We start from the raw sequence: 12641 nt of genomic DNA on the forward strand, positions 1-12641 counted from the left end.
TCTGTTGGCCCCTACTCACACCATGCCTGCGGCTGAACGGTCACTTGACAGGATGTGTCCCGGAGGCCGTCCCTTCCTCTGCCATAAAGAACAGGTGTCAGTGGCCTGACCCTGTGGAAGCCCCCACCCCACTGGCAGGTCCAGGGTCACCTGAAGGAGATGGTTTCCCAGCGAGACCAAATAACGCCTGAGAGTGAATAGGGAGGGTGACTGTTCCCAGGGCACCTGCCTCTCAGGCTAGAAAGGCCCAAAGGTGTGCTGAGGAAGCCCACCCCCTGCTGGAGCTGCAGGCCCTCTCCCCAGCCAGAAAACCAGGAGATGGTTTACCTTTTTGGGAATGGGGCTTCCTCGGTGGGCACACTCGTCTTCTGCCTGCCGGCCACGCTGCAGGAGAAGGGAGAGGAGTCAGTGGGAGGCCAGTGGCCGGGAACTGCGGGTCCCCTGGGGCTGCAGAAGACACAGCCCCTGGACCACACCCTCCAGCCCCTCCCTGAGCTGGGACTCCCAGCATGATGCTATTTAGACCTGGTCCCACAAATGGGTGGTCCGTGGAGCCTCCCCTAGGCCACAGAGTTCACCTGCCTCCCAGTCTGATCGGTCTCCCCCTCCAAGACCCGAGGACACAGTGACTCTGACCTTTATCCCTGGAAGCTCATGGGTCAATCTGGGTATTACTTTTTCTCCATCTGAAAACAGTAGTTTAGCCTGAAGGGACAAGACCAAGCGTTAACACTCACTATTTTGGTGGGTAAGCCTCTCTGCCCCCATTTTTATAGACACAACTTCAAACTGGGTTAAAACTCTTTCATGGTCAGTACAAAGGGACCCTGAGATATGTATACAAATAGATATCTTTTTAAAAAAACTTGAATAATTCATGACCATTGTTGAAAAATTAGAAAAATGTAAATAAGCAAAATTAAAAAAAATCCAATCTGAAACCTCAGTACCCACAGAATACTATTAACATTTCAATGTAAATTCTTCCTCACTTTTTTCCATGTAAACATATGCTCTATATTTTTTCTAACTAAATGCACTGATATTAAACATATTCCTCAGTAAGCTGCTGTTTTTCGCTTAATAAATATCGAGTGCCTAGTATGTAAGTGCTGGAGACACAGCAGTAAATAGCACAAGCAAGGGCCTTACTCTGTGGAGCTCATATTCTGTGGGTGATTTGGATGATAAGCAAATAAACAAACATATAAACAAGGTGATTTCGAATCATGAATTTTTCTCTGAGAAGGAAAAACCCTAGCTAGGCAGATGTGACGGAAGATCACCAGAGGGGAGGGCTACTTTTGAGTAGGTGGTCAGGGAAGGCCTTGCTGAGAAGGGAGCCTCTGAGCTGAGCTGTGAAGAAGGAGCCACGTGTAGAAAAGGCTGAGGAGAAGCGTGTTTCCGCCGCGGGAAGGAGTGCAAAAGCCCTAAAGTGGGAACAGACATGGCTCACTTGAAGAAGAAGAGGATGGCCTCTAAGTAATGGGAGAAGGAGAGAGTGGTGAGCGAGGAGCGTGGGGAGGCTGGCAGGGCCTTGCAGGCCTGTGCAGAGTCAGGATCACGTGACCGCTCGGAGCAGCATTTGACAGCCCTGAGAGCTCTCTCCTTCCGGAAACAGTCTTCTACTGGCTCCTGTGGCCACACACCCTGGTTTTCCTCCTACTTCTCTGGCCACCTTTTTTTTTTTTTTTTTTTTAAATTATAAATTTATTTATTTTATTTATTTTCATTTTTGGCTGTGTTGGGTCTCCGTTGCTTCACGCGGGCTTTCTCTAGTTGCGGTGAGCGGGGGCTACTCTTCCTTGCGGTGTGTGAGCTTCTCATTGCGGTGGCTTCTCTTGTTGCCAAGCACGGGCTCTAGGTGTGTGGGCTTCAGTAGATGTGGCACGCAGGCTCAGTAGTTGTGGCTCACGGGCTCTAGAGCACAGGCTCAGTAGCTGTGGCATGGGCTTAGTTGCTCTGCGGCATGTGGGATCTTCCCGGACCAGGGATTGAACCCGTGTCCCCTGCATTGGCAGGCGGATTCTTAACCACTGCACCACCAGGGAAGCCCTCTGGCCACTCCTTCTTAGCCTTGTTTGCTGGCTCATCCTCCTCAATCTGGTTCTTTTCATTAGATATTCTGTCTGCTCTCATTTATGCTCATGGCTTCAGTTAACAACTATCATCTGATGTCTCCCTAATTTTCTATCTTCAGTGGTAGCCTCTCCTTTGAGTTCCAGATTTATGTAACGGTCTGCCCCATGTCTATGTGTAGATGTCTCAAATTTGCGAAGTTGAAAACTGAACTCATGATCTCCTCCTCCAAGCTTTGTCCCTTTTCAGTGAAGAGTGCACAAATCTCAGTGTGTAATTTTGCACACATCTGTGTGGTAATTTAATTCAGACCTGTCTGCCTAACTAGGCTGTAGGTTCTATGACAGCAGGAACCCTGCTTGTTCATTTGCCATGTTCATTCATTCACTCAATCATTCAATAAACAATGTACACATATTAAGAGTCATATTCTAGGTCTGGGAATACAGTGGTGAATGAGATCAGGTCTTAACTGCTATAAAGCTCAAGATTTTAGCAGAGGTTGGGGATGGGAGGGAGGTAGAAAATAAACATGTGTACTACTAATAATTTCAGATTGAAATAAATGGCTGAATAAACAAGTAAGGTGATAGAGATTAAATGGAGGTGGGAAGGGAGTAAGATGGCGGCGGGGTGGGGGGCACTACATTAGATGGTGTGGCCAAGGAAGGCCTCTCTGATGAGGTGATATTTAAGCTAAATCTAACGAAAAGAAGGAACCAGCTTTGCAAAGAGTTAAGGGTATGCCAGGCAGTGAGAACAGCATGCCTCGCAGTGAGAACAGCAAGTGCAAAGGCCCCGAGCTCAGTGTGCTGGAGAAGCAGAAAGGATTCCTATACAGCTATAATGTAGTCAGTGAGGGGGAGGTAGGATGAGATAAGTTAAAGAAGTACGCAGGAGAGGTCTAGGTAGGGCTCTGTGGGTCATGGTAAGGCATTAGGGTTTATTCTGCCAGCAATGGGAAGTCACTGGAGGGTTTTAAGGAGGAGAGTGACACAATCTGATTCATCTTTAAAAAGATGGGTCTGGCTGCTGTGAGGATGGAGTGGAGGAAGGCAAGAGGGGAAGTAGCTCAGGGCTGAGATATACATTTGGAAATCATCAACAGTTAAATTGGCCTCAAAGCCACAGGACTAGATGAAATCACCTAGAACGAGAGGCAGCCACAGAAGAAATGGGATTTGTGAACAAAGCAAAACAAAGAGCGCTGTTCACCACTCAGCACTACAAGAGTTAAGTCATAACCCACTGCAAGTAGACAGTGCACCCCAGAGAAATTCAGGATGAAAAACAGGATGAGGCACTCTGTGCTTTGGATAAACAGGCCCTTAGACAGTTAGATGCATATCTCAGGGAGAATCTCAATGAGCCCAGATTCTTGCATCTTCCCATACACAGAAAAGCAGCAAAACCATTCACTTGAGATGCCTGTTCTTTGTGATCAGCACTCATCTTTCACCAAGACGTGTGCTTGACTGCAGTCCCCCGAAAATCGTATATAAACTACCTCTTCGGAGCAGTTCCCTCAGAGCCACTGAGAGGTTGTCTCTAGGTATAGTCCTCAGGAAGTCCCTGAATAAAACTTAACTTGCAACTCTTATGTTGTGTGTTTGTTGTGTGTTTTTCTTTAAGTCGACAGGTCTGAGGACTGAACTTGGGAACACGTCACGTTAGCAGTAGAGAAGAAGAGCTGGCTGAGGAAAGTGAGGAGGGGTGACCGATGAGGCTGGGGCAAAGTCAAGGCACTGGAGCCAAGAGGGGAGCGTTCCAAGAAACATCAAATGATCCCCTGCGACGAATGCCACCAAGAAGTTGAGTAAGCTGAGCAACATGGAGGTTACTGGTGACCCTGATATAAGAGGGGTTTCCGTGAATTGTTGGGGACTGAAGCCAAAACAAAGTGAGTGAAAGAATGAATGGAATAAACAAAAGAAAAACAAAAGAAAAAAAAAATCAAAGAAAAAGAAACAAACCAAACCCCCCCAAAACAGGGAATTCCCCGGCAGTCCAGTGGTTAGGACCCCACCCTCTCACTGCCAAGGGCCCTGGTTCAATCAGCTGTGCCGCACGGCTTAGGTGGGGGGGGGGGGATGACAAAAAAAACAAATGAAAGAACTAATAGAATGAACGGGAGGTGACAAAGTAGAGTCAGGGATAGCAACCTTTTCTAAAGTCTGGCTATAAAAGGGAACAGAGAAATAGCGTGGCCTCTGAAGGGGACTGTGGGTTCAAGGGTGGTCTGTTTCGTTCTCCATTGTATTCCCAGTGTCCCAGTGAATGAACACACATGTGTATAAACATACGTAGGGGAAAAAATGGTAAACACATCAAAATGTTAATAGAAGTTATTGTTGGCAGTAAGATTATGAGAAATTTTAATTTTCTTCTTTGTAATTTATATTTTCTAATTTTAATATAACACCAGCAGCAAGTAACATTTATTGAGTCTTTGCTACTGATCTAAATGCTTTAAGAGTACTGCCACATTTAATTCTCACAACAGTCCTATGAGGTAGAGCCTCTGTCTCCACTTCGCAGATGAGAAATCTGACGTTTAGTGACGTGAGGCAACTTGCCTAAGGTCACACAGCCAGTCAGTGCTGAAGCCAGGACTCAAATCTGCGCAGTCAGAATCAAGAGAAATCTTGCATTCTTAGCTACTATGCCACATTTTTCTTAGTGAATGTGTACTACTTGCATAAATAAAATGAAGAAATAACAACTACTTTGCAAAACAAAATCAATCAAAAACCCCAAGGCCACGTGCCATAGATAAGATCAGCCATTTCTCCCTAAGAAACAGCTGTAAAGAGGCAGTGAAGGAGATTAGGAAATGCCACTGAGATGGGCAAGATAGGGTTTCAAAAGTGAAAACAAGCCAATCAAGTCTTAATCCCAGTAAAACCAAGAAACAGTCTAGTCTGATTCTATCATGTCCAGTCTGAAGAATCTTTTACTGTAACAAGAAGTTCTGCATGCAGTTTAGATATGGAGCTTCTACGTATCCTGGCCCCCTGAAAGTGAGGCTCTGTTGTGAGGCAGCAATATGTACCACACTGTGAATGTCACTGCCACGTATTTAGTATCTAGTATGCTCTGTACGTAGCCGTTCGGTGTTGGTGGTTTATGTGTATCATTGCATTTAATCCTCACAGCAAAACAGTGGTCTTAGTCCAAAATCTAGAAATGAGGCAATTGAGGGTCAGAAAGGTTAAAAGCCTTCTTCAGAATTTCTTTCTTTTTTTTTTTGGCCGTGCCTCGTGGCTTTTGGGACCTTAGTTCCCCGACCAGGGACTGAACCCAGGCCCTTGGCAGTGAAAGCGTGGAGTCCTAACCACTGGACTGCCAGGGAATTCCCCCAAATTTCTTGATTCGTCGGTTTTTAAGTTAGACTTTGGGCTTTCTACCTTCCTATGCTCTGATTCCATGTGTTCTGACCACATAATCTTCTGTTCCACACTCTGGCTTCCCAGTTACATCAGTACTGGAAGGGGGGAACTCTGGAAAGTGGATGTGGGGACTCAGAAGCCTGGAAAGGTATGAACATTCAGCGAGTGGAGGTTATGCCCAATGCCTAACTCCATCTTCACCTTTCACTGGGACTCCTGAATGGTCTCATAAATTTCCCTTTCAATCTCCATGGCAGATTCCCAAGCCAGTCTCCTCATGGCAGCCAGAGTGATCTTGAAAATACAAATTTCATTAGGTAGCTCTTCTGCTTAAAATTCCACACCTATAACTTGGTTTGCAGTGCTCTGCCGTCCTCTCCAATCTCTGAAAACCAACAACACTGGCTTCCTTCTTTCTCCACTCTGCCCTGCCCCTGGGCTCGGCACCCTCTAGTGTACTCTCTCATCGCCTCCTATGCTTGTAGCACTTATAACAGTTTCTGATTATAGACCTATTGTATGATCACTGGCGTAATGTCAAGGGCTCTGGGGGCAACGACTGTGTTCATATTGCACAGCACTGCTGGGGCCTGGCAAATAGTAGGCCCTCAACACATACTAGGTGAAGAGAAAAATAAATTCAAGAAAGCATTTCAGGATGCAAATGAGAGTGAAGGTTTTATCAATTTAATATTGATTCAGCTCAAACTTATAAGATTAGTGTTAGCAAACTGCCATGTTTTATTATCAGCACATGTCACAACTGATTATAACATATTACAGTCCCAGAGTGAGTTAATGAAATGGCCTCTTATGAATTTGGTTAGCTTAAATTTAATAGTCTATGAGAACCAGATCAGCTTTCACTGCCCTCACAGGATGGAGTTCTGCTTTTTCAAAGCTGAGGTCTAGGCCTTGGTCTTGCTCATTTCTGAGGCTGTGCCTGAGTAGCTAGTCAGCCAACCTCCCGGAAGATGTTACTCTCTCATCTCACGATAATTACCCTCATGGGACTGAACTCAAGCCTGCCCTTGTGGCTATGGTTATGAAGAAATTTCCATCTCTGACAGCTAATGGCTTCACAGTCAAGCACAGAATCTGGGTGATGCTGACAATTCCTATTAATAACAGCAGCTGACACATGCAAACTGGTTCCCTACTATCTTGAGAACACAGCCATTTCTAGACCTGATGTCATGACTCCTGACCTCGAGAGGCAGGGAGGCAGAAAGGGTGACAGTTCTCATGATACCAAAAGGGGCTGCGATTACTTGAAGGATCAAATCACCAAGCACTTGCAGAGGAGAGCCAGACCTTAGCTATTCTATCTCTCGCTTGTTCCAAGCCACAATTTCTTCATCTGTAAACTAGGGATGGAAACATGCCTTCTGTACAGGTTTCTTCTGAGACGTAAATGAACTAACGCAGGTGAAAGCATCTACCACAGTAGCTGGCATCTAGTAGCTACCTCCCTTCCCTTCTGTCAGCAAAGCTCTAAGCCCTTTCTAGATGTAAGTAGCTCGCCGGGTATCCCTCCAAATACCACTGATGATGGGACCACATTTCTTTGCTGAGCCCTGAGGGCTAAACCTTGTGTCTACATCTCTTTCCTCTTTGATCTCACCTGCTCCAGGCAGCTCCGACAGGCCTCCTGGATCAGCTGCTCTGCATCCACTTCTTCCCCGACGTTGTCGCGTACGTTCAGTGCGGCCTTCTGGAAGAACTAGGGAGAAGTACAATAGAAGACAAGGTCAGAAGTCCTGCTAATCTGCATCAATTTGAAGGGAACAGAATATAAAACAGAAGCTTTCCTCCTAACCTCAGAAAGAAAGGAAAGGTGATTATGATCATGGCTTTGCGATCAGCCAGACTTAGATTCATATCCCAGGCTCTGTTTCCCCACTCTATACGCTCTTAAGGAGGAGAACCATCTTGGAGGTGCTGTAAAACTCCTCTGGCAAAGCCATAAAGCTAATTTTTTTTTTTTTTTGGCTGTGCCACACGGCTTGCGGGATCTTAGTTCCCCGATCAGGGATTGAACCTATGCCCTCGGCAGTGAAAGTGCAGAGTTCTAACCACTGGACCGCCAGGGAATTCCCTAGGAGAATATATTTTTGACACGAAAAGGTATTCATGATATTTTGTCAAGTGAAGGAAGCAAGTTATAAAATAGTCTGGGATAGTGTGAGCCTATTTATGTAAAACAGCAAAAAAGCAAACTGTATAACTGTAAGAATATATTAGAGTAAAAGCTGTGATATGATTTTTTTTTTTTTTTTTTGCTTATCTGTCTTCTCAGTTTCTATAATGTACATGTCTTACTTCCACAGAAGGAAAAAAAACCACACCAGTGCCTGAGATGAACAGGTCAGGGAGGCCAGAAAAGACCCGGAGAGTGGAAAAGCCTAATTGAATTCTGACTTCGCCCAGTCTGAAAGAAACATCTGTAGACTGGGAGGGGTGAGACTTGGCCAGGGCCCCAGGATGTCAGCAGTCCCAGCTGGCTGGGGAAAGGAAAGGCAGAAGGTTCCTCCATTGGGTAAGAGGGACAGCTTGAGCCTGAAAACACCAAGGGATAAGGTGACATGAGGCCCCAAACCAAGACACCCGGAGCACATTTGTAACAACAGTCCATGTCTCTAGAAGAAAGTGTTGGTTCTCTCTGGTGAACAGAAAAATTCTGGAACCTATAACGCATGCTCCTCCTGTGGGAGACAACTATGGGGAAGTACTATCATTTTATGTTCAGAATTTTATATATATGCCTTTGTTGTTAACATCAAACCAAGGAGAAGACTGTGAAAGCATTGGATTAGAGACCTCAAGAGTTTAGGAGGAAAATTCTACAGGCAAAATTAAATGAAATGATCAGGTGAGTTTGACTTCAAAACAAAAAACGAGATTAATACTGGTGGTTCAATACCGACTACTGACTATGTGAAAGCTAGTTAAAATGATCTGGATACTTTAGAACCAGCCTGTGAGGTGGGCAGGGCAACAAATATGTAGGGGTGAGTGTAAGCTACCTCCAGACATGAGAGTGAAATTCAGTCATGAACAAGGAATTCTCAAACACTACTGGTAGAAATGCAAAATGGCACAAACTTTCTGGAGAGAGGGACTTCCCTGGCGGTCCAGTGGTTAAGACTCGTGCCTCCACTGCAGGGGGCACGGGTTTGATCCCTGGTTGGGGAACTAAGATCCTGCTGTGTGGCGTGTGGCCAAAAAAACAAAAACGAAAACAAACAAAAACAACACAACAAGAACAACCAAATTTTCTGGAGAGAAATTTTCTTGAGGGAAAAATATGTTTCCACTTTTACCCACCAATTCCATCTTTAGAAATTTATCCCCCAGAAATACTCTCACAGGTTAACAAAGATATACATTCAAAGTGCTCAATGTAGCATTGTTTGTAAGAGAGAAAAGCTATAAGTAATCCGAATGTTCTAGGGACTAGCTCATTAAATTGTGGTACATCCATACAATAGATTACTGTGCAGCTATTACAAAAGAATCAGGGTGAGCTATTATGTACTGACCTAGAAACATGATGAAAATATATTGTTAAATGAAAAAACTGAATTGCAGAACAGTGTGTGTAAAATGATCCTACGTATTTTTTTTTTTTTTTTGGCCGCGCTATGTGGCTTGTGGGATCTTAGCTCCCCAACCAGGGACTGAACCTGGGCCACAACAGTGAAAGTGCCGAGTCCTAACCACTGGACCGCCAGGAAATTCCCTGGCGTAAATCCTACGTATTTTTTAAACATGAGTGAGTGCACGCGCACACACACGCACACACACAAATAAATATAGGAGACTGTGTCATTGTTAACAGTTTGGCATTCTGGGAGGTGAGTTTTAGTGACTTTGGTTTTTACTTTTATTCAGTCAATGAATACTAATACGTACCACCTAGTCCACAATTTTGCTATATTTGCTATCATGTATCCATTTACCCATCCCATTTATCCACCCATAAATCCATTTCCTGGGCTATATTATTAGAATATTCTTTTTAAAGGGGCATGCATTTAGTAATAACAGGAATAAATCAATAAAATTCACAATGTCTTGGATAAAATCAGCCATTTCTAGAAGTTATTTTTCTAAACATTTTTAAGAAAATGGGTAGCTGAGATTTGGAACATCATTAAACAAAGTGATCAGATGAGGTCGATCAAGAGCCTGGACTTATCTGAAGCTGTGATGTAATCAAGTCATTTGTACCTTGTCTAAAAACAAGTGTGGGGCTTCCCTGGTGGCACAGTGGTTGGAAGTCCGCCTGCCAGTGCAGGGGACACGGGTTCGATCCCTGGTCTGGGAAGATCCCACATGCCGCGGAGTGGCTAGGCCTGTGCGCCACAACTGCTGGGCCCATGTGCCACAACTACTGGAGCCCGCGCACCACAACAGAAGAGGCCACTGCAGTGAGAAGCCTGCACACCGCACAGAGGAGTGGCCCCCGCTCGCCGCAACTGGAGAAAGCCTGCACGCAGCAATGAAGACCCAACGCAGCCAAAAATAAAATTAAAAAAATAAAAACAAGTGTGGCAAGGACTTATCTTTGCAGACTATGTGAAGCCACAAATTGTGTTTATCCAGCATTTGTTCAGGAGAGAAAGTTCCTGAATCATGGCATCCACTACTGGGACAAGCAACAAGGAAAGTGCTTTGGAGGTAGACAATCCTGGATTGAATGCTGGTCTAGCCTTTTCCTAGGGGCTTAACCCCTTTATTTTTGCACATGTAAAGGTGCAGAGGTATGAGAATACTTGGTGCATTCTGGGATGTGCAGAAGTCAGGGGCAGGAATAACTAGGTATATAGGGGAGTGTGGCTGATCACAGGGGACCATATGTGCCACGTTAAGGAATTTGGATTTCACTCAGAAAAAAACGGAAGGTCGTGGAGGGATTTTAAAGAGGGGAGTGACACCAATGGGTTTACCTTTGAGAGATCACTGGCAGCTGTATGGAGGGTGGATTGAAAGAGGGAAAGAACAGAGGCAGTTAGGGATTACAGTGGGAGCCTGAATGAGAAATTATGAAGGCCTGAACCAAGGCAGAGGCAAGGAATAAGGGTATGCTTGTCAGATTGTGGGGTGGAAGGCACAGGACCCCGCTACTGGATATGGAAGATGGAGCAGAGGGCAGAGCCACTGGACTCTGGTTTCTAAGTGAATGATGGTCCCATTCAAACTTATCCAAAACTGAGCTCCTGATTTCCCCTGCTTGTCCCCATCTTCCTCATATCAAGTCAATGGCAATCCTATCTTTACAGTTGCCCCTGGCAAATAACTCGGGAGTTGTTTACTTCTTTTTCTTTTACCCAGCACATCTGAATCATTAGCAAATCCTGCTGCTACCCTGAAAACACATACAGAATCTGATTCTTTCCCAACACCTTTACTGCTAACACCCAAGCCGCTATCATCTCAAGCCTCCTAATTGGTCCTCCTGAAGTCTATTCTCTTTACAACTGTCAGAGTGACTTTTTAAAAGTGTTCAGATCATGAACTCTGCTCAAAACTCTCCAAAAGCCTCTATTTTACTTGTAATAAAACCCAAAGTCCTGTCGACTGGAAAAAAAAATGCACAACCTGAAAGTTGAGAGTTATGTTTTATTCAGCGGACAAAACTGAGAACGTAAGCCTGGGACACAGCATCTCAGAGAGCTCTGAGGGACTGATCCAAAGAGGCAAGTGGGGGGAGCCAGGAGATATAGGAGTTTTTGCAACAAAGACCAGGTAGTCGGAAGATCAAAAGATTACTCTTAAATAAAGAAAACCAGACATCTCAAATTAAGGAATTTAGCACTTTTCTATGCATGGGAAGATGCAAGAGTCCGGGCTCACTGAAATTATTCCTTTGATATGCACCTCAGCTATCTGGGACCAGTATCCTGTGCTTTCTCATCCCGAGTCTCCTCAAGGTGCACGGTCAAGGGTGGCTGCAGCAGTTGACCGCTAGATGGCAGGCATCCTGTTTCTATCCTGAGTTCCCTCATGGCTCAACATCGGGGTGGCTGTAATGTGATGGCTTGATGGCTGCAACATCCTTTGTTTCCTGATGCGGCAAGTAATAAATTTCATTCACAGTCCTCACCACGGCTTTAAAGTTCTGCCTGAGCTGAGTGTGTTACCTGTCTGGTCACCTCTCCTTCTGGCTCTGCTGGCTCCAGCCACTCTGCTGCTTTGAATGTGCCAAGCATGCTTCTGCCTCAGGTCCTTTGCCCTTGTTCCCTCTGCCTGGGTTGCTTTCCCTCCAGGTATCTGCACGACTTGTTCTGTCCTCACTTTATTTGGGTCTCTGCTCAAATGTCCTCTTATCAGAGGGCTTTCCTAGCCACGAGCTATGAAATAGCATCCCTGTTCCCTACAGGTCACTCTCTTCCCGTTCTCTCTGGCATTCCCTGACAAAGTACACATTTATTTAAAGAGGGTAAGGACACTGTCCATTTTGTTCACTGCTACATCCCTAAGTGCCTAGCATAGTGCTTGCATTATGGTAGGTGCTCAGTAAATACTTTTTGAATGAATGAATAAACATAAGAGGAGGAGGTTTAGGAAGAAAAACAAAAGAGTTCAGTCCTGAATATGCTGGGATTGAAGCACCCATGGGACATCCAGGTAGAGCCATGCAGAAGTTTATTAATAGATCTTGAAAAGAATTTTAAATAGTAATAATGGTGATATTATTAACCAAGTAGTAAAAACGCCTGCATTCCAAGCACAGTGCTGAGCACATTACACTTAAGTCACTTCATCCTCACAATAGCTTGGCCAAATGTAATGGAGCAGGACCCTACGGGGCCTTCCCAGGGACAGACCCCTCCCTCACATCCTCTGCTTTAGCTCCTCCCTGAAGTACCTACTAGATAACAGTATCTGATGCACATTTCCTGAATTGTCTTATGGATGCTAAATCCACCACCAAAGGGAAGAAATGAACTACCTGATGAATATGAGCACATAGCCCCCAGAGCCTAAGGATTAATAATGTTAACCCCTGTGACACCACCCTGTTACCTCACCATCAACAATCAGAGAATGGTGCATGAGCTGATCACATACCCTGGGATGCCCCTCCCTCACTCTGCCTTTAAAAATGCTTTACTGAAACCCATCGGGGACTTGGGGTGTTTTGAGCACTAGCTGTCCTGGACTCCT

At 45.1% G+C, this 12641-nt stretch overlaps 1 protein-coding gene across 1 annotated transcript in view; it reads right to left on the minus strand.

Annotated features, from left to right (window-relative positions):
* DNTTIP1 (deoxynucleotidyltransferase terminal interacting protein 1) overlaps window positions 1-12641 on the minus strand; it is a 28562-nt gene that overhangs the window by 14098 nt on the left and 1823 nt on the right. The window contains exons 4-7 of the mRNA XM_068524577.1: window positions 7093-7191; window positions 637-705; window positions 328-384; window positions 20-78 (exon numbers count right to left, since the gene is read on the minus strand). Coding sequence (XP_068380678.1) covers window positions 20-78; window positions 328-384; window positions 637-705; window positions 7093-7191 — 284 coding nt within the window. The remainder of the gene's footprint in view (window positions 1-19; window positions 79-327; window positions 385-636; window positions 706-7092; window positions 7192-12641) is intronic.

This window comes from Eschrichtius robustus, chromosome 16 (assembly GCF_028021215.1).
Source record: "Eschrichtius robustus isolate mEscRob2 chromosome 16, mEscRob2.pri, whole genome shotgun sequence".
In the NCBI taxonomy this organism is placed as follows: Eukaryota; Metazoa; Chordata; class Mammalia; order Artiodactyla; family Eschrichtiidae; genus Eschrichtius; species Eschrichtius robustus.